This window comes from Ambystoma mexicanum, chromosome 8 (genome assembly GCF_040938575.1).
Source record: "Ambystoma mexicanum isolate Mex_15411 chromosome 8, UKY_AmexF1_1, whole genome shotgun sequence".
NCBI lineage: Eukaryota > Metazoa > Chordata > Amphibia > Caudata > Ambystomatidae > Ambystoma > Ambystoma mexicanum.
The window spans coordinates 1,431,847,320-1,431,872,415 of NC_090929.1; the positions used below are offsets into that span (position 1 = coordinate 1,431,847,320).

Sequence of the window (25,096 nt, forward strand, 5' to 3'; positions counted from 1 at the left end):
AACCATTGGTTTTTACTTCCCAAGAATAGGCTTCAGCTATACTTAATGTGTATGAAAAGGTTTTGACTTCCCTAGAACTACTGTTAGTTACTTCAAATAAGGTCTATACTTGGGTCTGTGTACTTTCAATTAAGTGTTGTGTTTTTATACTGTGATTTCTAATGTTTTAGTGCTTACCCCTAGATTTATCTGGGCCTACTTTTATGTAAATAAATCCTTTATTTTTACATACAAAGTGTTAGTGTTTCTTTGGGCCGTTTGTATTACAATTTCATTTGTACTGATTCTACAGCCCTCTCTCCCTCCTAAAATAAGCCAGGCTGCTCTGTCTACGCTACCATGAACTCAGGTGGTACAGCCTTATACTAAGAGTGGAGTCTTGTACTGCCTCAGTTGAATGGTTTTACTAAGCCCTTAGTTGGACTTCAGAAAAACTGTCCTTACATCTGCAAAAGGCCAATTTTCGGATCATCAGTGTAGTACGACACCAGGTCGTAAGGCCTTTTCCATGTGTTTGTGACTTTTATTGCATGCCTCACTATGCCTTATGATCTGCTATATGTAGTTTGATGTTTGCCTGCCTATCAAGATTTCTGACTGCACTAATATGCTCAAATCCTATGCTCCAGCACACAATACGTGTACTAACGAAAACACCTACACATAGCCATTGAAGACCCCTACAAATAGACATCAGGCATCCGTACACTACGCATCTACAACCAATTTGCATACCATACCGCAGCCCAACGCATCCTATCACCACAGACACACAAGGCTTCTTTGGACACACATAGGACACCTAGAAACTGGCCCATAGGCATTGCTTAGGGAACTTCCAGTCTGCAAAGATCAACACAACAGCAAAGCTATCTTGCATTTTCCCCTTTCTTCCTACTAGCTCCCCACCACCCACATCATTTCAGATCAGCCAGAGTGCTTGGACACATGTAAATGGCAGCTGAGCATAGTCTAAATACCAATAACCCAACAGATGTTACTTCTACCACTGGTTGAATTGACCTGCTTGTAATCCATTCTCAGGAATTGTTAACAAATCTTAAGCAGAAGTAATGCTTAATTATTGTTGGTTATTGGACATTATTCCATTGTCCGTTCTCGATCAGTATTTTGCTTGGATCTGCATCACCAGTAGACCTCTAAGTGGAATTGTAAATGCCTGGTCTTAGCTTTTTGTATATTATTTCATTGGCCTCTCTATAAAACACTTAACGGTCCCACCTCTTTGGTGAATGCTCACACAAGTTCAGAAAATGGAAACTTCTAGAAATTAAAGACTAGGGGATCCTAGGTCATCACAAAGTTCAATTTTGCTACTGACACATGTAGTAATGTCCCTGCAAAAATGTCCCCTGACAAAAAACATCGCTGTTTTTTGCAGACATATTACATTGAACATGCAGGGGACACCACTGCAACCCCTGTTTTAAAACATTTTTTTATTTTTTTTAAATGGGAGCAGGGGCCATCCCCACAACCCGTCCAAATATATAATGGCGCTGATGGCTTTTCCCAGCGACATTATGTATGGGGACATTACTACCTGATAAAGATCTGCATTGCTGTATGAGAAACGAAAGTGTTTTCTGTTTGTATTAAACTTTTGTTCTTGCCCATTTTCTTACAGAAAGGAAAAGGTGATATGAAGCAAAAGGGCAGGCATGATCCATATGCTTATGTTCCCCTGAATAAAGCAAATCTTAACCGAAGGTACTTTTAAGAGATTATATTTTCTATGTATTTGTATTTCTTTTCTGCATCTGTGATGCTTCATGTCCTGGAAATCTTAGCTACATTTGATACAAACATGTTAACGTTGTCGCATGTGTGCACTCCCACAGGTTCACAATATATCTACTCAAGAAAGAAATTGTATTTTTTGCTTTAGGCTATGCGATTACTCATATATTGTGTGTGGATTTGTTCATACCAAGACCACTGCTGTCCGTACATCTCATTGGAAAAAAAGGGCATTGGACAGACATAGTGCAATTCACTTCATGCCTTCTACCCATACCCCTGCTGTCCCTGCATAGACAAAGGCAGTAAGATAATGTGAGTTAGTAGAGCTGGGATTTCAGTTTTTATCAGCTGTACTGTGTGTATGTATGTATATAGGTACATTCTTAGATATTCCTACACTTACTAGCCCGCTGCCACAAGGTGCGTATGGAGGCTACCCCTTTCCAATTCTGCCCCAAGTGCAACCGCAAGTACCCTTGGGTCGACAGGCACGCCACGTACAATCTCTGCTTGCCGAGGGACCACCCCGAGGCGAACTGCAGAGCGTGTAGTAGGTTTAAAACGAAAACACTTAAGGACCGTTCGATCAAGCGTTGCGCCCACAACGCCAGGCGTCAGGAGGCCATGGCAGCCGAGGGCGCCTTCAGCGATGGCAGCGACGCCATACTTTCAGACGGCGAGGGCAACGTGGCGTCAAGAGACAGCCGAGCGCAAGTCCCCGACCTCGGAAGGTCGTCCGGCAGGGCGGCTATGGGGAAGACCCCCGGCGACACAAGCGCTACCCACAGCACTTCCACAAAGCACATGAAGTCCAACCGAGACTCCACGCGCACGTCGAGTTCTCGGAAAGAGGCATATAGAGAACGGTCCGAATCGGTGTCCTCTGGGCGTTCTTGATCTAGATCGCCGCATGACTCCAGGCAATCATCCACTGTTGCCAAGAGTGCCTCGCTCCCCAAGGTAACAGAAGTTCAATCGTCATACCCAGACCGCACTCCAGGAGTCGGCGCCCACAGAACGCGTAACGGCAGCTCCCGAGTCCCTACCGCCACGTTCTAAAGATAGGGACACTACCCCTGAACCTCGACGCCAGGCGTCGGAAGGCATCGCAGGGGCAAAAAAACAGGGAAAACACTCTTCCGCCAACGGGGAGGGGGGAAAACAACAGAGGAAGCAGTCTCAGCCTCCTCATACACCTCAAAAACTTCCCACTCCTAATAAACAGACAGACCAGTCCCAGTCCTCCGTTATCCCAAGGACACCTGCTAAAACCAGTAAGTCTAGTCAGGATAAGGCGGAGAAAGCCCCAGAAAGGATCATTCCCAGTTCTAGAGAATGGTCTAGTGATGACATAGACAGTGTTATGCCAAGGATGTCTTCATTGGCAGATTTTTACACAAAAAACCCTGAACACTTTCTCTCCTATACTCCCGACGGGTCAGCACCCTCAGGCTCTAAGGATCCAATACCTCCAAGTAAGAAGTCCCGGTTTGACACAAGTGAAAACAGACAGTGCCCAGGATTTGCATCCAGGTTTCCCCAACCAGACTCCCTGGGGAACGCCCTGTGGATGAACTGGTCAGGGATGTTTGCGTACGCTTTTCCACCAACTCCTCATCAGGAAGGTGGTGAACAAGATGAACAGAGAGTCGATGACGCTCATCCTAGTTGCTCCCATGTGGGCGAGGCAACCGTGGTTTCCACACCTACGCAGACTTTCGGTGTGCAATCCCATCAAACTCCCGGGCTGGTACAATCTTTTGTCCCAGCACCAAGGTCAGAAGGTGCATCCTCTACCCAACTCCATGAACCTAGCAGCATGGCTCCTGAGGTCATAGAGTTTGGACATCTCAATTTACCACATAGGTGTATGGACACCCTAAAAGAGTCTAGGAAACCGAACACGAGGCATTGCTACTTCGACAAATGGAAGAGATTCGTTATCTGGTGCCAGAATAAACAAATCAACCCAGTTGATTGCACTCCTTCCACAATCGTGACATACATGCTCCACCTGCTGGACGCAGGGTTGGTTTTCAACTCACTAAAGGTACACCTGGCAGCACTGTCAGCGTACACCACCTCACATAGCAAAGTGTCGTGGTGGAAGGTACCCGTGGTTAAAGCCTTCATGGAGGGAGTTAATAGACTTCATCCCCCTATATCTAACCCACCACCAAGATGGGACCTGAATGTGGTGCTATCTAAACTCATGGGCCCCCCTTTCAAGCCCATGCATAAAACAAGTCTCAAACACCTGACCTATAAGACTGCCTTCTTAGTAGCCATTACATCCATAAGAAGGGTCAGTGATATTCAGGCTCTCAGTGCAGGATCCTTTCTTTACTATTCATAAGGATAAGCTGTTTTTTACGGACACACCCTAGGTTCTCACCTAAGTTTATTTCTAAATTCCATGTAAACCAGTCCATCGAGCTTCCGGCATTCTTCCTAAACCCACAAAGCTCGGCTGAGGTTAAACTACACACCCTAGATGTGCATAGGGTGGTCCTTTACTACGTAAACAAGACCAGACCACTTAGGAAAACAGATCAACTGTTTATCTCCGTAGCCACAGGCAAAGAGGGAGATTGCGTCTCTAAGGGTGCCATCTCCAAGTGGATTGTCAACTGTATCCAGTTGTGTTATTCTCTTTCTGACAAAACTTTGCCTTTTACGCCAAGGGCCCACTCTACTAGAGGCATGGGGGCCACTCTGGCTTTCATTGCAAATGTACCCCTTGACACCATTTGCAAAGCAGCTACTTGGAGCTCTATTCACACTTTTACTCAGCACTACTGCATTGACACCCATTCCAAGGCAGATACACAAGTGGGACAAGCGGTTCTAAGACATTTATTTGCTCATGACCCTTCTCAAATCCCACCTCCTAACACTGCTCGCTAATCTATGCACAGCATGTGATCTAAGCAGATTCCACAAGCCTCAGAAGGGATACATTACTCACCGTAATCGTATTTCTGATGCTTGTATCTGCTTAGATTCACATGCAACCCACCCTTCCTTCCCTCAGAGAGAAGGCGCATGGATGCTTGTAGGCTTACCTGATCTATCTTCTATCTGCTTGGATCATCTGTACCTGGGCTACTCCTCATGCTACCTCATGTCAGAAAAAATACAATCTGAGGGTCCTAGATGCGTGAGGGATCATGGGTACAGTGAATGTCACACTAGACGTCACACTAGGGATAGTATTACTGGCACGCCCTGTGTCGACGCCCATTTTCGAGTTTCGAAAAACAAACTGTAATACTCTGCAGCTTCCACTAGATGTCGGCCTATGCACAGCATGTGAATCTAAGCAGATACAAGCATCAGAAATACGATTTTATATATATATTTGAGGCTTGTGGAATCTGCTTAGATCACATTCTGTTCATAGGCCGACATCTAGTGGAAGCTGCGGAGTATTACAGTTTGTTTTTCGAAACTCGAAAATGGGCGTCGACACAGGGCGTGCCAGTAATACTATCCCTAGTGTGACGTCCACTGTACCCAAGATCCCTCATGCGTCTAGGATCCTCAGATTGTTTTTTTCCGCCATACTGGTCGGAAGCATTTTGCGGAGTCCCCTGGCCTTAGCCATACTTTTGCTAAAAATAAATAATCTATTGACATCCTTCCCCACCCCAACGTCGAACTTCGACAACTCGACACCGGCTGGAGAAGAAATCGACCGTCGGCTGCTGCACGACGGATTTGGGCCTCGGAAGGCCGCTGGCCTCGGCCCGGGCCTGGTAGGCCGCTGGCCTCGGCCCTGCAAGTAGGGAGAGTGGGGGGTGGTACATACTCTACACTCTTGGTATATAGGTACACCTTATACATTTCCTACACTTAACAGCCCGCTGCCTCAAGGTGCGTATGGAGGGTACCCCTTTTCAATTCTGCCCCAAGTGCAATCGCAAATACCCTTGGGTCGACAGGCACGCCACGTGCAATCTCTGCTTGCCGAGGGACCACCCCGAAGCGAACTGCAGAGCGTGTAGTAGGTTTAAACCTAAGACACTAAAAGACCGTTCGACGAAGCGTTGGGCCCACCACGCCAGGCAGGCGGCCATGGCAGCGGAGGGCGCCTTCAGCGATGGCAGCGACGCCGTACTTTCGGACGGCGAGGGCATTACGGCGTCGAAAGACAGCCGAGCGCAGGTCCCTGACCTCGGAAGGTCGTCCGGCAGGGCGGCTATGGGGAAGACCCCCGGCGACACAAGCGCTTCACATACTACACACACTAAACACACTAAGTCCAACTGAGACTCGACGACGTCGAGTTCTCAGAAAGACGCACAGACAGAACGGTCCGATTCGGTGTCCTCTGGGCGCTCGCGATCAAGATCGCTGCATGACTCCAGGCAATCATCCACTCTTGCCAAGAGTGCCTCGCTACCTAGGCCGACAGAAGTTCGATCGTCGGAAGACGAAGATGACTTCCACCCCCAGGCCGCGCTCCAGGAGTCGGAGCCCGCAATAAAGCCAGCGAGTCCACACGCTCGAAGGACAGGGACACCTCTCCCGATCCTCGACGCTAGGCATCGAAAAACTCCGGAGCCACTAAGGGACAGGGAAAACATTTTTCTACGCACGGGGAGGGGGGAAAACAGCAGAAGAAACTACCTGTACATTCTTCCACACCTGTGAAACACTCCACCCCCCCTAAACAAACAGACAAGCCCAGGTCTGCTGATAGGTCCACAACCAGCAAAGCTACTCAAGATAAATCCCATAGACTTGCTGAGAGAGTCATTCCCAGTTCCAAAAAATGGTCCAGTGAAGACATAGATAGGGTCATGTCAAGAATGTCTTCTTTGGCTGATTTTTATGATAAAAATCCAGAACATTTCCTCTCGTATGATCCACAAGGGGCCACACCCTAAGGCTCTACTGATCCTATCCCCCCAAGTAAGAAGGCCCGGTTTGAAACCCCGATGAGGTCTGAACCCTTTGAGGTACAACCTTACGCAACACCATACTCACTGTATCAAGGAGAGGCTTCCTTTGGTGAGGACCAGGAATTTGGTATGATAGAAGAGCAAACCGGGACGGGTTACCATGGGGATGATGAGGACCAGGAAGAAGAAGAGGATGACCCGAAAACATACAGAGTAGATTCCCCGGTAGAGAACGAAGCCCCGGTTACCGACTCCCCGGTCGATAACCAACCCCTCCTAAATGAGGTTCTCGCTCGCGCAGCAGAACATTTCCACATTGACACCCACGGTGTACAGGAGGAAAGAGACTTCGCAGAAGAGTTAGTGGGAGAAAGGAGGCCTGTTGCCCAGACCATCCCTATCCTTAAATCCATTCAGCGGAGAATAGATCCGTCCCTGGTGAACCCAAACCTCACCAGAGCAGTCAATCCCAGGGTTGAAAAACTTTTCAGGGCGGCACAGTCTGACCCTCTCTATATAAGAGGACATCTGAAGCCAGACTCCCTAGTTGTCACCAACACTCGTAAGAGGGCTGGGGCACCCTTGTTTTCGTCAGAAGCTCCTCCCGACAAGGAGAGCAAAAAACTATACGGTTTCGGCAGGAAGGTAGCCTCAACGTCCACCTATCAAGCAAGGATTGCTAACTCCACCACCCTGTTGGCCAGCTACAACTGCCATCAGTGGGAAGAAGTCGCGGCACTCATAGCCTCTGCTCCTGAACCGTTAAAGGGCCAATTAGCTCGGATTTCCGCAGAGGGTAGAGCCGTGTCTGGTTGCATTTTGAAAGCAACCTTCGACGCCGCGGACAACGCAGGCAGATTGATAGCGGAGGGCACTGTTATCAAGAGACATGCGTGGTTACAGCAGTCTGGTTTTAAAACAGAAACCCAAGCATCATTGTTGGACAAACCGGTGGAAACCGATCTGTTGTTTGGTAAGGCGGTCGAAGACGCACTTAAAAATGCCAAGGACGAGTACGAGACACTCAAATCCCTTGGCCAGTTAACCAATAAACCCCCTAACCAGAGAGGGAATAGTAATTTTCGTCGCCCACGCGGCCAAAATTCCCAGAGAGGATCTAACTATTCCCAGGGGCAGGGTATACAGTGGAACAACAACCAACAGTCTACCCAGGGTTACGGCAGAGGTAATAGGAGAGGTCGTGGCAAAGGCAGAGGCAGCCCCAGCAAGGGAGGCGGCACGCCTCCACCAAAGCAGTGACGCTCAGTTCAGGGTCCCTTCTCACGCAACCCCAGTAGGGGGACGCATTTCAAACTTCACCCAGGCTTGGGAAGGTATCACATCAGACAGATGGGTGCTGTCAACAGTATCCACAGGATATTGTATAGAGCTACTGCAGCGTCCCCGGAACCATCCTCCACGACAAAGAGTACACTCCTTAGAACATCAGAAGATTCTCCTCGAGGAGATCGCCATTCTTCTACAAAAGGACGCAATAGAACTCGTCCCGGGACACCAGGTAAACAAGGTTATTTATTCAACTTACTTCCTTGTGCCAAAGAAAGACTTGACAATGCGCCCAGTATTGGATTTATGGGCTGCCAACAAGTATGTCAAGCCCCAAAAATTTCGTATGACCACGCTACAAGAGGTAATCCCCCTCCTAAAAAAGGGGATTACATGGCAACCTTGGATATGAAAGATGCTTATTTTCATATTTCCATGTTCCCAGCGCACAGAAAGTACTTGCGCTTCAAGGTGGACAGTCGACACTACCAATTCAAGGTACTGCCCTTCGGGATAGCTTCAGCACCAAGGGTATTCACCAAGGTACTGGCGGTGGCGGCTGCACACCTACGCAGGGAGGCAATCCCAGTGTACCCTTATCTGGACGACTGGCTCATAACGGGGGAAACCCCAGGAATTTGCAGGACAAACATTCAAAGGACTATCGACCTCCTCCACGAGTTAGGCTTCTCAATCAACGAGAAGAAGTCAAGCCTGGTGCCAAGCACCTCAAAACAATTCCTAGGAGCAATCCTGGATACCCAGGAGGGGTTGACCTTTCCTTCAGAAGAAAGAATTCGGAATATACTACTGCAAATTCCGCATTATCAGTCCGGTCAACAAATAACGGTACGCAAAGCAATGCGTTTACTGGGCATGATGGCGTCATGTATTTACCTGGTCCCCCACGCGCGCCTGCGCATGCGTCCCATGCAGGAATGGTTGGCGAAACAGTGGTCTCAGGCAAGTGGTCAGTGGGACGATCTAGTGGTCGTTTCGCCAACACTGGTACAAAGCCTTCACTGGTGGACAAGAGAGAATCTCGCACAGGGGAAACCCTTTTACGATCCCGAAGTACAGGCAGTAGTCACTACAGATGCATGTCTGACGGGGTGGGGAGCTCACCTTCTCCACCACACAGCTCAGGGTCTCTGATCTCACTCAGTGGCCAAGAACCACATCAACCTGCTAGAGCTTCTGGCAGTATTCAGAGCGCTTCAGGCGTTCGAGCCCCACCTACTAAACCTGTCAGTGCAAATCCGGACGGACAGCACTACAGCCATGTTCTACCTGAACAAGCAAGGAGGGACTCGCTCGCCAAATCTGTCCAAGCTTGCCCAGAAAATCTGGATATGGGCACTCAGACGGAACATCTTCCTGTCATCAACATGTTCCAGGGGAGCTCAATTCCCTATCGGATGCTCTGAGCAGAGACTCCCTCCCAGAGGAACACGAATGGGTTCTACACAGAGAGGCCGTAGAAGATATATTCTCTCAGTGGGGTTTCCCCACTATAGATCTATTCGCCACAAGCGAAAACAGACAATGCCCAGGATTTGCATCCAGGTTCCCCCAACCAGACTCCCAGGGGAACGCCCTGTGGATGAACTGGTCAGGGATGTTTGCGTACGCTTTTCCACCAACTCCTCATCAGGAAAGTGGTGAACAAGATGAACAGAGAGTCGATGACGCTCGTCCTAGTTGCTCCCATGTGGGCAAGACAACCGTGGTTCCCACACCTACACAGGATGGCGGTGTGCGAGCCCATCAAACTTCCAGCCTGGTAAAACCTGTTGTCCCAGCACCAAGGTCAAACAGTGCACCAGCAACCCAACTCGATGAACCTGGCAGCATGGCTCCTGAGGTCATAGAGTTTGGACACCTCAATTTGCCATAGAGGTGTATGGACATCCTAAAGGAATCTAGGAAACCAAACACAAGGCACTGGTACCTTGACAAGTGGAAGAGGTTCGTTATCTGGTGCCAGAGTAGACAAATCAACCTAGTTGATTGCACTCCTTCCACTATTGTGATATACATGCTCCACCTGCTAGATGCAGGATTGGTTTTTAACTCACTGAAAGTACACCTGGCAGCCCTCTCGGCTTACACCACTTCCCATAGCAAGGTTTCGTGGTGGAAAGTACCAGTAGTTAAAGCCTTCATGGAAAGAGTAAAGAGACTTCACCCTCCTATTTCAAACCCACCGCCAGGGTGGGACCTTAATGTGGTGCTAGCCAAGCTCATGGGCCCCCCTTTCGAACCCATGCATAAAAGCAGTCTCAAACACCTGACTTATAAAACGGCCTTCTTAGTAGCTATTACTAATTCAGGCTCTGTCAGTGCAGGATCCCTTCTTTACTATCCATAAAGACAAACTGGTTTTACGCACACACCCTAGGTTCTCACCTAAATTTATATCATAATTCCATGTAAACCAGTCCATCGAACTTCCGGCTTTCTTCCAGAACCCGCAAAGCTCGGCTGAGGTGAAACTACACACCCTAGATGTGCGTAGGGCGGTCCTCTACTATGTAAATAAAACCAGACCGCTAAGGAAAACAGATCAACTGTTTGTCTCCGTAGCTACAGGCAGAGAGGGGGATCGCGTCTCTAAAGGTGCCATCTCGAAGTGGATTATTAACTGTATCCAGCTGTATTACTCACTCTCTGAAAAGACTCTGCCTTTTACGCCAAGGGCCCACTCTACTAGAGGCATGGGGGCCACTCTGGCTTTCATTGCAAATGTACCCCTTGACACCATTTGCAAAGCGGCTACTTGGAGCTCTATTCACACTTTTACTCAGCACTACTGCATTGACACCCATTCCAAGGCAGATACACAAGTGGGACAAGCGGTTCTAAGACACTTATTTGCTCATGACCCTTCTCACATCCCCCCTCCTTCTTCTGGTACTGCTCGCTAATCTATGCACAGCATGTGATCTAAGCAGATTCCACAAGCCTCCAAAGGGATACATTACTCACCGTAATCGTATTTCTGATGCTTGTATCTGCTTAGATTCACATGCGACCCACCCTTCCTCCCCTCCGAGAGAAGGCGCATGATTGCTTGTAGTCTTACCTTTCTGTCTATCTGCTTGGATTATTTGTACTCGCGCTACTCCTCATGCTACCTCATGTCAGAAAAAATACAATCTGAGGATCCTAGACGCGTGAGGGATCTTGGGTACAGTGGACGTCACACTAGGGATAGTATTACTGGCACGCCCTGTGTCGACGCCCATTTTCGAGTTTCGAAAAACAAACTGTAATACTCCGCAGCTTCCACTAGATGTCGGCCTATGCATAGCATGGGAATCTAAGCAGATACAAGCATCAGAAATAAGATTACGGTGAGTAATGTATCATATATATATATATATGTATATATGTATGTGTATATGTATATATATGTATGTGTATATGTGTATGTATATATGTGTATGTGTATATATGTGTATGTATATGTATATATATATATATATATATATGTATGTATGTATATATGTATGAGTCATGAGTCAAACAAGTTTATTCGGTTGTATAAGGCAACCATTAAACGACAGATAAACACAATTATTACACTAATTCATATTACAAAATCTTAAAATTATAGTACCATAAAAATAGAATCATAAAGCATTGCCAACAACAATAAGCAAATACATTTAGCACCTGGACGATTTGCCTCGTCATAAACTACGTTAAAAAAATATTTTAGTGATGATTCATACATAAACAGTACATAGAACTTTAATCCATTACGAGTACTATAAAATTTTTCCTTACAGACCCTCACCACCTTGCAGTTTCAGAATACGGTTTCTAAAATACATCGCTCTTTTCAGAAACGTCAAAAGAGCCCATGCGGTGTGGACTGTTTCGGCGCTCAAGAGGAACACAAGGGCAGCCCTGTGTGTGCGGATCATCGATTTCTTAAGAACAGGGATAAGGGACACTTTACGTATGCCTGCATACCCTATACAAAAGAATAACAAATGAGAGAGATCCTCTCTACCGTGTCCACAGACCGGGCAACCCGCTGAGTCGGGAAAACCCTTCCATTTGTAGGTGTTGCCTTGCAGCCGAAGACAATCGAACCGTGCCCTCGTAATCAGCCATCTGTCCTTTTTTAACGTACTATAAAGCAAGTAGGGTTGTATTCCAGTTAGACAGCTAATGCTTGAGTGAAATTCGCCATTACTATGGCCACGTTCTAGCAAAATTCTTTTACTTGCTATGTATTCACCCAGTATGGATTTGTAAACGGACCCCTCACTTTTGGGAAAAATGGAATCGGGCGGAAAAAGGGTGCCTAAATTTGTTTCACCCAGAGTTGAATAGACATATGCTAGCCAGGGAATTTTTTTCCAGCCACATTTACCTAGCACAGTACGTATAATAGTATGGCACAAGGAAGCATGCTCATTCGCCCACAGCCTGACCCAAAAAAGAAGAGGGGCCAACGCCCACTGGTCTTCCCAAAACTCCACACCCAACTCCCTATGGACAGCTATTCCAGATACACTGGACGGGAGCCCAAGCAGATTTTTAAAGAATTTGCTCTCCTTACGCTGGATTTCCACTGCATTCTGGAAACCCCAGATAGCTGCGCCATACAAAGTGGATGCCGCAGTTTGGGTGCCGTAAATCTTAAGGGTCACATCCAAAGGCCGGCCCCTACACTTTGACATAAATCTAAAGATTCTACCAATCTGTTGACTCATCTTAACAGATTGTTTGGCCACGTGAGCTTTACCATTTAAGGCCTCTGAAAAACATATTCCAAGGTAATCAAACGTCTTAACTCTGGGAATGATTTCATCTGCACATAGCATCGGTTTCATGGGCACAGAACGTTTTCTACCAACGCACGCCATTACTGCAGATTTCTTGGAATTCATTTTTAACCCCAAATTGTCCATGAACCTTGAGTAAGCGTTAATCAATGACTGTAGGGCCCTAGGTGGTGTTGCAAGAAGGACAGTGTCATCAGCATAGGCCAATACTGGGAACCCCCTTCCTCCCAAAACTAGAAAATCCGCCAGTACTCCAGACAAGTCCTGTGAAAGGCCATTAATGTAGAGGCAGAAACAGATGGGGGCCAGTACGCAACCCTGCCTCACGCCACACCCCACCTGGAAACAAGCCGTGCAGTGCCCCCCAGGGCCACTGCGAACACAGGCCTCATTATTCGAATGGATTTCAACCAAGGCCTGCAGAATTTCCCCTGGGCACCCTATGGACCCAAGCACTTCCCAGAGCTTGGCTCTATCCACTTTATCAAAGGCGGTGCTTAGGTCCATAAAGGCTAGATAGACAGCCTCGCCACGGCAAAACACAGAGTTAGCCACCAGCAAATACAAATTGAGACTCTGTTCTATGGTGCCCACTCCCGGGCGAAACCCAAATTGGATATCGGACAGAACTGACTGTTCCCCAAGCCAGGTTTCTATTCGGGCCAGCAGAATTCTCCCAAAAATTTTAAATGATGAGTCTAGAAGGGATATTGGCCTGTATGCACCGGGACTAGACAAGTCTCCCTTTTTGAAAATAGGGAATATAATTGCCCTCTTCCACGAGGAAGGGTATTTCCTCGATTTAAGACAAGCATTAAACGCCACCGTCAGAAGTGGGGCCCACAAATCAACTGGGTCCTGAAACAAATCTGAGGGTATCATATCCGGGCCAGGGGCGCGGTTATGTGCTTGAAGCCTGATTGCCTTAGTAATCTCCTCCACCTCAAACTTCAGGCAGGGACCACTAAAGTCTAACTCTGTCTCTGAATGTGCAGATCCAAATAGGCTGCCAAAATGCGCCAGCCAAGCCTCTTCTTTCACATGGGTGCCACTCCCCACGTTGGACCAACATCCCTCCGGACCACTTTTTACAAATGCCCAAAAGGCCTTCTGGTCCCTCTTCATGGCGGCATTCAAAAAACCTTCCCAGGCTGCCTGTTCTATCTCCAATTTCCTTCTCTTTAACTCCCGTTGATAGATTTTCCTATCATGTGCAATCTTCAGTCTACAACTAGTTGGATCCTTAAGGGTTCTCAGCAGCGATTTCTTTGCAGTTTTGCAGGCCTCATCAAACCATCCTTTCTTGGATGCATTACCATTGGACTTGGTGGTTTTAGAGAATTTTGAGGTTAGTGCAGTCAATAAATCTACAAATTTCTCTACAATTACATGTGCGGATTGATGATTGCCCAATAGGTCCAGCACAAGCGGATTATTCTCCTTTAGGGAAGAATAATGTAGCCCCTCCTCTAAAATGGTACCCCATTTAATTCTTCTGGAACCCGAGGGTACTCCCTGCCGAGGACTAGGGGCTATGGCCGGAGATTCCCGTTCCCCCAACAAACCATTGAGAGTAAGACATATGGGCAAATGGTCGCTATGGGTATCCGCCTGCACCTCAAAGCTCACAACACGTTCCCAGAGGTCTACTGAAATGCAAAAGTAATCAATTGTTGAACAGCCCAAGTGATTCTTAAACGTTCCCTCCCCTGGGATGTCTGGGGCCTTTCGGCCATTAACCATACGGAACCCCCATTCCAGCAACCAGGAGTCAAACTGAAGACCCTTTGGGCAAACTCTCGCATCTCTCATACATCTAGGCGGGATGTTCTCTACCTGATCCTCAAGGGGGTCAAGAGCGCCCAGGTCCACCCCCCCCCCCATTTTTAGGTTGAAATCCCCACCCCAAATATAGAACTTCCTACCTTCCCTGGACAACAGGTTCTCAATGAATATGTATATGTATATATATGTGTATATATGTATATATGTGTATATATATATGTGTATGTATATATGTGTATGTGTGTATGTATATATGTATATATGTGTATGTATATATGTGTATGTATATATGTGTATGTATATATGTGTATATATATATGTGTATATATATATGTGTATATATATATATATGTGTATATATATATATATGTGTGTGTATATATATGTGTATGTATGTATGTATGTATATATGTGTATATGTATATTACGCAGCCCACGGTAGTGGCTTTGTAGTTATGGTTAAATTGCTAATCCTGTAGGAAGAGCACTTTTTGGGCAGCTTTTAACTTTGCTCCCCCTGGAGGAATCGACACCAAACTTTGCAAAAAAAGTATATGTCCCACTCTGAATTGTATTGCAAAATTTGGTGAGGTTTGGTCCGGGGAGGGGGGACGGGGGTTGGCAAAGTTTTATAGGGGGGTCCCAAAATTAGACCTAATGGGGAAAAAACTTTGCGCACGCCTACAGCTCAAGCCGCTGGACAGATTTCCACCAAATGTGGGGCAGGAGCAGCGGCTTAGTCCCAAAAGCGTGCTTTTGTTAATATGGTGTAAATCCGTCCATTATTTTTTTTTTTTTAAATGGGGAAAAAAGTAAGGCAAAAAAATGTGAGATCTATGTCCGCTCCACAAACACACTTCCCTGTTTGCTCTGCGGACAGGACACCGATTGGCTAATCGGCTTGCGTCATGTCCCCAGACACGCAACGTGTTCTCTGATTGGCTGGGATGAGGTGTGAGGTGCGTCACATTGTTTCGATGCGCACGCCATCTTGGATCCGCGAACAGAGGCAAAATGCAATTTTGTGTAGTGTGTTGGTGTGCAGAAGTGCTTGGGGAGTAAGAGATGGGTCAAATACTGAATTTGTTTAGGTGGAAGGTGCCCTTTGTGTTCACCATGTCTGCACAAATAAATGCACTACTGCCTATTTTACTTTATTATGATGTTGGTTTTGGGTTGTTAGTAGAGGATTGATTGTAATTAATATCCCCTATAAGCAGCTTACATACCACAGTCAAAATGTTTGGTATTATAGGTGTGTTAGGCTGCAGTGGTTGTGGCCAGGGCCACAACCACTGCAGCATAACACACCCATAGAATCGAACACCCATCAAATATCCAGAACCCAAAAGTTTGTGTTCTGTTTCATTTGTAGAGTTTGTATGTTAAGTTTTGGCTAGGCTATGCAGTTAAGATTGTGGAGTTTGTAACAAGGAGTGCAGTGTTTGTGAGTTTATTTATTGTATACTTACTGGTTGAGTTTTTTATGGTTGTATGCAGTTTTTTCATTACATGGGTAACAGGACCAGGCATAATTTTTCGATCTCTGTGATAAAAGAAAAGATCATATGTAAGAGCAGGTAGTTCATAATGAGTTATTGCATTGCATAATAGACATTTCTGTATTTTTTTTTACCCTCGTATTTAGTACTCTATAAGTACTATAGTTCAAACCAGTGTAATGTGCAATTTGCTCAGTTTGTGTTTGTTTTCTAAATCATTGGGTCTGTGGGGAAAAAAGATCCATTCTGGATTTTAAAAAAATCTTTGAAGGGATTGTGTCCTCCGACGTATTCCTTATCTTTGATATACATTTCCAGCTTGCTGGCCTCGGAAAATGTTTTCTCTATAGAGGGCGCTGCGCGCCGACGTCCGCCGAGTGGATGTCCCTCGACGGCCACCGTATCGGCGCCGACGTCACCATGCCCATAAATAGACACGTGCTGCGTCCGTTGCTCAGGTCCGTTTTTCCGCGCTTTGTGGGGCCTCGGAACGTTGCTCAGTTCAGTCAGGTTTATCTAAATCTAATTCGACGAATATTCCTGATCATTCTCGATGGCTTCTTCATCAGAACCGACAACGCCGCCATCCGTCTTCAAGAAATGTCGAGACTGCGGTAAAAAAATGTCAATAACGGATCCACACAGGGTCTGTTTATGGTGCTTGGGGTCCGAGCACCATTGTTCGGAGTGTGAGAACTGCATGTCCATGACGGCGAAAGCCCTGAGGGAGCGAAAGGGGAAGCTTGAGAGAGGTAAGTCAGCCAATACCTCCTCGAAGGTTTTGTCGGCCGAGGCATTCGTCTCCTCGCCGTCAAACGCTCCCATTCTAGATCTCGAAGCAGCTAACGCAGTTCTCAAACTGAGTGGGAGGAATTCAGAAAGAAAATGTTAAGCGTCTTCGAGAACGCGGCCTCGACCCCCTCAAAGACAGCTGAGGGTGATACCCCGGGTGAAAAACCCAAAAAAATCAAAACGCCGCGAGTTGCAGCACCCGGCGAAACATTCCACCCGAGAGCGCCCTGAGCCATCGGGTAAGAAGGCACCGTCTTTGCGGGTTCCTTCGACGCCGTAGTCGAAGATTCCCTCCGCACGGGTCGGCGCCATCGACGCCGTTGTCGAAGGGTTCCTCGACGCATCAGTCGATCGACTCGCCGCCGATGAAAGAGGACCAAGGCTCCACAGCCAACGGTGTTTTCAAGGGCCTCCGGCACGACGCCGAGACCGTCGTCAATGCCCTCGAGTAGGATTCCGATCCTCTCGAATTCTTCAAGGCCCCTTCCAGTTTTTTCGACGCCATTTTCGGCGCCTTCGAGGCCGGTTACATCGGCGTCGACGACTTCGACATTTTCTCGTCCAATAACGACGAGTTTGGCTCCTTTAGCCCTAGAGATGGGCTTTACTCCATTTCAGAGAGAATACCCTGGTCTTTCTTCAATTTATGAAGAAAGGGAAGACTCTGACCAAGAAACTTTTGGTTTACAGAGATCCTCACTACCTGCTGCAGAGGATTTCACCTCTGAAGAAGGGAGGCTGAAGGAACTACAGGACTCACTTCATGAGGCCAGTGGACTTGACACTTCCCCAGAAGTGGGATTTGTAAAGCCAGACCCAGGGGAACATGCAGAAACACCATATAGAACCCTGATGGCAAGAATACTTGAGTTTATGGGTTGGAGAGGAGAAGGAAGCCTTCCTTAACATCATTCAAGATGACAAAGATGCTATGTGCGAGTCTCTTCAAACTGGCATCGATTCCGCTGACAGAATCAGCAGGGCCACGGCGGCTAGTGCAACAATCCGCAGGCATGCGTGGTTGCGAAAGTCTGGCTTTGCTCCAGATGTACAGGCCAGACTTTTGAACATGCCCTTTGACGGCTCTTCGTTATTCGGAAAAAAGGCTGATGACAGTCTGGAAAAGTTAGACTTCTAAAGCAGCAGCAAAATCCTTAGGAGCTGCTATCCGCCAAACTCCTTTTCGTCCCTCAGTAACCTCTGGGAGAGAAGTCCTTTCGCTATTATTCCGCATTCGGAAAAGGCAGAGGACAGCCGGCTCAAAGAGGCCAAAGAAGATCCACCCGAGGTGGACGGGTCAAAGGTACTAAAACCGCAGCAGGTGCCTCTTTACCCTCGGCATCTGCATCAGCCGCCCCCAAACTACTCTGAGGCCTTTGCACACAAGACACCTGTAGGGGGCAGGTTAGCTCACCATCTGACGGAATGGCAGGCTATAACGTCAGATGCTTAGGTGTTGGAGACAGTTGCCCAAGGTTACTGCCTACCCTTTCTACACATCCCTCAGAGTCATCCACCGGGGAACAGCTCCCGAAAAGTTCCAGATCCGCTCCTCCTGCAGGAAATTATGGATCTGCTAGAGAAAGGTGCCATAGAACCGGTACCTGTAGCGGACAGGAACAAGGGCTGGTACTCCCCCCTACTTTCTCATACCAAAGAAGGACAGAGGACTGAGACCTATCCTGGACTTAAGAGAATTGAACAAGTTCCTCAGGAAGGACAAGTTCAAGATTGTAAAACTCTCTCAGATCCTTCAGACCCTCCAGCCTCAGGACTGGCTGGTATCTCTGGACCTTCAGGATGCTTATTTCCATGTGCCAATCCATCTCAAGCACAGGAAATACCTGAGGTTCGCAATTGGCAACTCTCATTATCAATTTCGAGTTCTGCCATTTGGGCTGACCTCCGCCCCAAGGGTCTTCACAAAGCTGATGTCGGTAGTGGCGGCGAGTCTAAGGAGGGAAGGGATCCACGTCTATCCCTACCTGGACGATTGGCTGATCAGGGCCGTATCTTCGGAACAGGCCCGGACCAGCTAGATTATGTCTGCCTCTTCCTTCACAGACTGGTCTTCTCCCTCAATTTAAAGAAGTCACAGATGATACCATCTCAGAGACTCCAGTTCATTGGAGCGGTCCTGGACACTTCCCTGGGAAAAGCCTCGCCACCAGAGGTGAGGGCTCAAGATATTCTACAGATGGTCACCAAGTTTCAAAATGCCCAACGTCTCCCAGCCTTCGACTTTTTGAGGTTGCTAGGCCTCATGGCATCCTGGATCTTCCTTGTGCCAGAGGCTCGCCTGAGAATGAGATCTCTTCAGTGGGCACTGAGAAGTCAGTGGTCACAATTCTCAGGGAGAGTGTCAGACGGATTCCGGACAAGGTAGCCCACGACCTTCAGTGGTGGGCCTTTTCAGAGAACATCTTGAAAGGAGAACTGTTTTGGCAACCATGGCCGGAGATAACAGTAGTCACAGACGCCTCGCTCACAGGGTGGGGAGCCCATGCCAACGACTTGACCATCAGTGGTCGTTGGTCTCCATCGGAGTCCAGACTACATATCAACCTATTAGAGCTGAGAGCGATCAGACTAGCGCTGAAAGCTTTCCTGCCATCAGTACAGGGGAGAAATGTCCTGATAATGACGAACAACACGGTGGCCATGCACTACCTCAACAAAAGAGGAGGCGTAGGTTCACTACCACTGTGCAGAGCGGCAATGCAACTCTGGTTTTGGGCAATTCGGGAAGGAATCTCTCGATTGGCAGTCCATCTAGCCAGAGAGAAGAATTTGACAGCGGACTCTCTGAGCAGGCAGAGCAGTCTCCCACGAATGGGGGCTAGCTCAGGAAGTCCTTCGAGAGATCTTCGCCCTTTGGGGAACCCCTCAGGTGGATCTGTTCGCCACAAGCACCAACAGGAAGTGCGGTCTGTTCTGTTCAAGGGAATTTCCCCCGAGAGGAGCTCTGGGAGACGCGTTCGTAGTGGACTGGGAGTTTCCACTCCTCTACGCGTTTCCACCAGTCCCTGTTATTCCTCAAATGATCAGGAGGTTGAGAAGATTCCCGGAAAACCATGATCCTAATTGCCCCGGACTGGGCCAGGAGAATGTGGTACCCGGACCTTCTAGATATGTCCATCTGTCCTCCAATCCGTCTTCCACTCAAAGAGAATCTTCTCTCGCAGAAGGGAGGTCAGGTTCTCCATCCAGACATCAGAACCCTCAACCTTCACGCTTGGCTTCTGAAAGGTTGAGGTACAAGGATTGGGATCTCCCTGATGACGTCATGGAGGTGTTGCTTTCGGCCAGAAGACCAGCAACAAAGTCTTTATACCGCTACCGTTGGAACAAGTTTTGCAGCTGGTGTAGGGAAGAGAATATCGACCCTTTTTCATGCGGTACACCAACGGTACTATCGTTTCTACTCTACTTGGCAAACTCAGGCCTTCAAGTTGGCACTGTAAAAGGCTATCTCGCAGCGCTTTCTATCTTCAAGCGCACTGCGGAGGAACCATCGAATTTCAAAATTCCTCTAGTAGTACAATTTCTCAAGGGTCCGACTAATGTTTACCCTCCAAAACCATTCCAGGTTCCATTATGGGACTTAAATTTAGTCTTAAACTTCTTAATGGGCACTCCATTCGAGCCACTTCACTCTTGCGCATTAAGATTTCTCACACTTAAAACTGTCCTACTTGTAGCCCTAACATCGGCTAGGAGGGTGAGTGAGCTTCAAGCTCTCTCCTGTAAACCCCCACATAGTCTTCCACAAGGACAAGGTTGTCCTCCAGGTGAAGCCTAATTTTCTCCCAAAGGTAGTTTCTGAATTCCATATTACTCAGAAAATTACCTTGCCTTCATTCTATCCTCCTCCCCATCCGGGGAAAGAGGAGGAAAGGCTACACAGGCTGGACCCTAGGCGAGCTCTCAACTTTTACATCAGCAGAATGGCTAGAATCAGGCAAGCAGACCAGCTGTTTGTAGGATACTCAGGTCACAAGTTGGGACTACCCATAACAAAACAAACCATCTCCAGGTGGATTATCTTAGCCATCCTGGAATGTTAGACTAGCAGGGAAAGAGCCACCCCAAAACCTCAGGGCTCATTCAACCAGGGGTATCGCAGCTTCTTCGGCTCTCCAGAGAGGGGTACCGGTCCGGGACATATGTGCGGCTGCCGCATAGTCGTCCGCACATACATTCACAAAATTTTACAATCTGGATTCCTCCACTGCTCAAGAGACCAGATTTGGCAAAGCGGTATTACACTCGGTCCATCCCTAAAGGGATATATAACACTATCACTCCCTCCTCCAATTACATACCACTGCTATGGGAGTCTATCAAAGATGAGGAATACGTTGGAGGACACAATCCCTTTGAAGAACAAGTTACTTTCTTACCTGGTAACGTTCTTTCGACGGGATGTTCCTCCGACGTATTCCTTATCGCCCCTCCCATCCATCCCCGCAGTGATAACTTGTGGTTGCAGCTTTCGCTCCTTCAAGGTTACTAACCAATTCAGGCATGTCTTTCTTATACTACAAATCGGAACTGAGCAACAGACGCAGCGCGTGTCTATTTATGGGCATGGTGACGTCGGCGCCGATACGGTGGCCGTCGAGGGACATCGACTCGTCGACGCGCAGCGCCCTCCTATAGAGAAAAAAATTCCGAGGCCAGCAAGCTGGAAACGTATATCAAAGATGAGGAATACGTCGGAGGAACATCCCGTCGAAAGAACGTTACCAGGTAAGAAAGTAACTTGTTCTTCTATGTTGTGGTACAATATATTTCTTTCATTGTTTTACTGTTTATTTCTTGTTTCTTGCTATTCATCTATCTGTTGGGTTTTTGCAGATTTTTTGAGGCAGTTAGGTACCTGTTGGCACATTCTAACTGTATATTTCTTGTTTGATTTTAGTAGTATTTGTTTGTCTGTTTCTTGTTTTAGACGTTTTGGGGCAGTTAGATACCTGTTGGCGTACTCTAACTGTGCACAGTTTTGAAGTTGAAGTTTTGCTTATGTTCATACAGATTACGTATATTTTGGCTTTAAGAATATTAATTAAGCGTTTACAAGATTTGCTGGCAATCTCTGCTTTAGAGTAATGGTACTATCCTTACAATCGAACCATCCACAATTCTTTTTTATATATGCAGTGTAGTGACCTGCATTGGTTGTGGCTCCTGCGTGGTAGATTATTACTATTGTTGTGAAGGTTTTCTTACCCAGTGATAGTTGAACATGTGTGAATCCAGTCAGCTTACAATTGTTTTTGGTACCATCTGCATTGTAACGTAAAAGCATTACTATTACGTATTTCTATGTGTCTGTATTTGTAAGGTGGAGTGATTATATGAATTGCAGGTAGTACATAATCTGCCATGGTTTGGATTTTGTACAAGTTGCTGTAATGGAATGGATTCACAGTTAGGTATGGATACATACACAAAGCGTTCATTAGGGACTTCTTCCTGTGTCACATGGTGGTTGCCGAGAGTGGATGTATGTTTCCACATGTAGATATGTTTTTGTTTTCCAGTACTTGTAGTAAGTACATTAGAAATTCTTGTGGATCTTCTTCTGGGTTTATAGTGAATTTGACCATTCCAGCACAGTAGTCCAATTCTCGTCTTATTCCATGAACACTGTAAGTGTCAGGTTTTTGGTTGCATTTCTTTGAAGGACTAACATTTGCAAACACAATTGGTCTGTACTGTGTAAGTAAATGTTCTCAATAATTGATGGCAATTGGAATAGAACATTTATTGCTACATTTGCATAGAAATTTACAGCAGTTATATTTGAAAATTTGAATGGACCTGGCAGTTCTGTGTCGAAGTCATTTGTTCGGAGTGTGTGTTGCTTCTTTGAAGAAGTAGTTGAGTTACTTTGACCAGTCGATTCTTCTTTCGTTGTGGTACTTGATGAAATTTAGTTTTTTTTTTCTTTGGAGGAATTGTAGTGATATCCTGTATCATTTCAGTTTGAAGTAGTTTTATTTTACAATGTTTTGCTTTTTGTGGAACAGGATAGGTTTTTAGATGGGGGTGGAGGGTGTGTGGAGTGAACACAGCCTATTGTATTCTAGAATGCAAGGAATATCTGCATTTACTTTACTTGCATCAAAGTTGAATAGAAATAGCCTGTCGAGTGTACGTAAGCGTGATAGTGCTACATAGCTCATGCCTTCTTTAAAGACTGTGCTACCAATATCTATTAATGCTTTATCTTGGGTAAAACCTTGTGAATGGTAGAGTTAGTGAAAATTGCTCTCTGTGTACATACATGTCTTTGAAAAGAAGGAAACGGGCTGTTGAGCGTCCTATCCTTAACTTCTGATATTTTGTCAAAGAGAATATTGACAAATTGAATGTTGTCACGTGGGTATGTTTGAAAGCCAACAACTGTACCAAGCTCCATTAACTAGTCCTTGCTCCATGTCAAGGTTACGTTTAAACATTACTCTACAGTTTAAAGATAATTTTAATATTTTCTCCAAACCAGCTGTTGTGGCTTGTTGACACATGGGTAGTGTCATACCATGTACGTCCTGCTAATCTGTGGAGCAAATTTCAATTATTGGTTGCATTTCTTTTTTCAACATTGTTTGAATTTTGTTTCATTGAATTTTGAACGGCTGGCAAGAGTTGGCATCAAGGACATACAATTGACATTTTTGTGTGCTAATTGTTCCATGACATCAGTAGCGCATGAGTTATGGCCATAGAGTCCATGCATGTGCCTGGTTTTTAATATTATTTGTGCTTCTTGAGATAGTACACCAACTCTAATACTTTTTAAAATGTTGGCGTATGTGAGGTCTACACACTGGCGCATGTTTTCTGGTAATTCTCTATATTGGAAATGTTGCCAAAGGTTGACATTTCCTATGCTGTCGAGAGTTTTACGGCACAGTTTGTGCCCTAAGGTTTTAAAAATAGGTTCAGCTTTCACTGGTGTCAATTGAAGAAGATCTCTGAAAACAATGTTTTTTCCTCCAAAGAGCTGTTGGTAGTCTGTTTTGAGGACCTCTTGTAATCTGAGGTGAATCAAAGCCAACATTAGATTGGAGACCATGCTCACCTCTATCAGCAGCATTTTCATTTGTTTGAAAACTCTGCCTAGTTCCATTGCAGCTTCTGTGGAAAGTTTGTAATAGTCTAATTAGTTTTGGTGTTCTACTGGAAGGAATAGTAATCAGTTTAAAGTAGTACCACCTATGTTGTAGGCAGCTAAACCTGTGGGGGCAGTAACAACAGCCGACAGTTTGATGTTTGTCAATTGTTGATGGAACTTGCTGATGACTTTGATTAAGAATGTATTGCCTGAACCAGCTTCACCACTCGCGTATAGAAATATAGGTTTGTAGTTGTGGCAGGTACAGTTTTTATTTTCATGTTCCACACCATGTTCAATTTGTTTGGTTATTTCTTGGAAAATGCTACTCTGCTCATTGTTCAGTTGTGATTTTAGTATAGCGAAGTCTTCTGTAGCTTGTTCATACTGGCAGATGGTGTTTTCTACTTCTATCATGGCCAATTCTGCCTCATTTGCTATTAGTGGCTGTCCAAGTGGTTCTTGGCTTCCTGTTACAGAAGGTTGACTACTGTCAGGCGTGTCCACTTGTAGTTGGGCCTGGAGTTCTTTGCGTTGCTGTTCATTGTGGAGCATTGTTTGGTGCTGTGTAAAATTTACGTCTGTTATAGTGCTTTCATTTGCTTTGAAAGCGTCTTCATAGGAGTCATATGTATCCAGTAACTCTTCTTTTCTCCGTGGTTTAAAAAGTTGTAGCAGGGACATTATGTTGAGGAGTTTTTAATGACAATTTGATATGATTAAACTGCGTTTGGTAAGTTTCACTAAGCTGCCTTCACAATTTATCACTCTGTATCTACCTTTATTTTCATCTGGTTTAACATTATTTTTGTATGTGATGTTTTGGGCTATGTGGTAGAGACACATGGTTTCCAGAGTGGTACTCCTGTTTGGGTAGTATGTCTAGTAAATTGTTCTTCAAAATGTCTTCGTTGTTGGGATCATTGTTTCTATGTCCTCATGTGATTTGAGAACTTTTTCTAGATTCAGCAGGACCAAAACTTAGCCATACTATATTGTCAGATTTTCCATACAAGGCAGTACCGGTTAAACGGTCTGCAGCTTCATAGCAGCCACATTCTCTATATGGGAGCATTTTTATGCCTAAGCTGGACAATTTCTGTGATAGTGTTTTGTCAGATATGTCATCCCAGA

The 25,096-nt window shown here is 46.2% G+C and overlaps 1 protein-coding gene across 1 annotated transcript in view; it reads left to right on the top strand.

Moving 5' to 3' along the window:
• Positions 1 to 25,096, top strand: part of RRP12 (ribosomal RNA processing 12 homolog) — a 1,372,062-nt gene that overhangs the window by 1,326,597 nt on the left and 20,369 nt on the right. Inside the window, exon 33 of the mRNA XM_069611582.1 lies at positions 1,649 to 1,731. Coding sequence (XP_069467683.1) covers positions 1,649 to 1,731 — 83 coding nt within the window. The remainder of the gene's footprint in view (positions 1 to 1,648; positions 1,732 to 25,096) is intronic.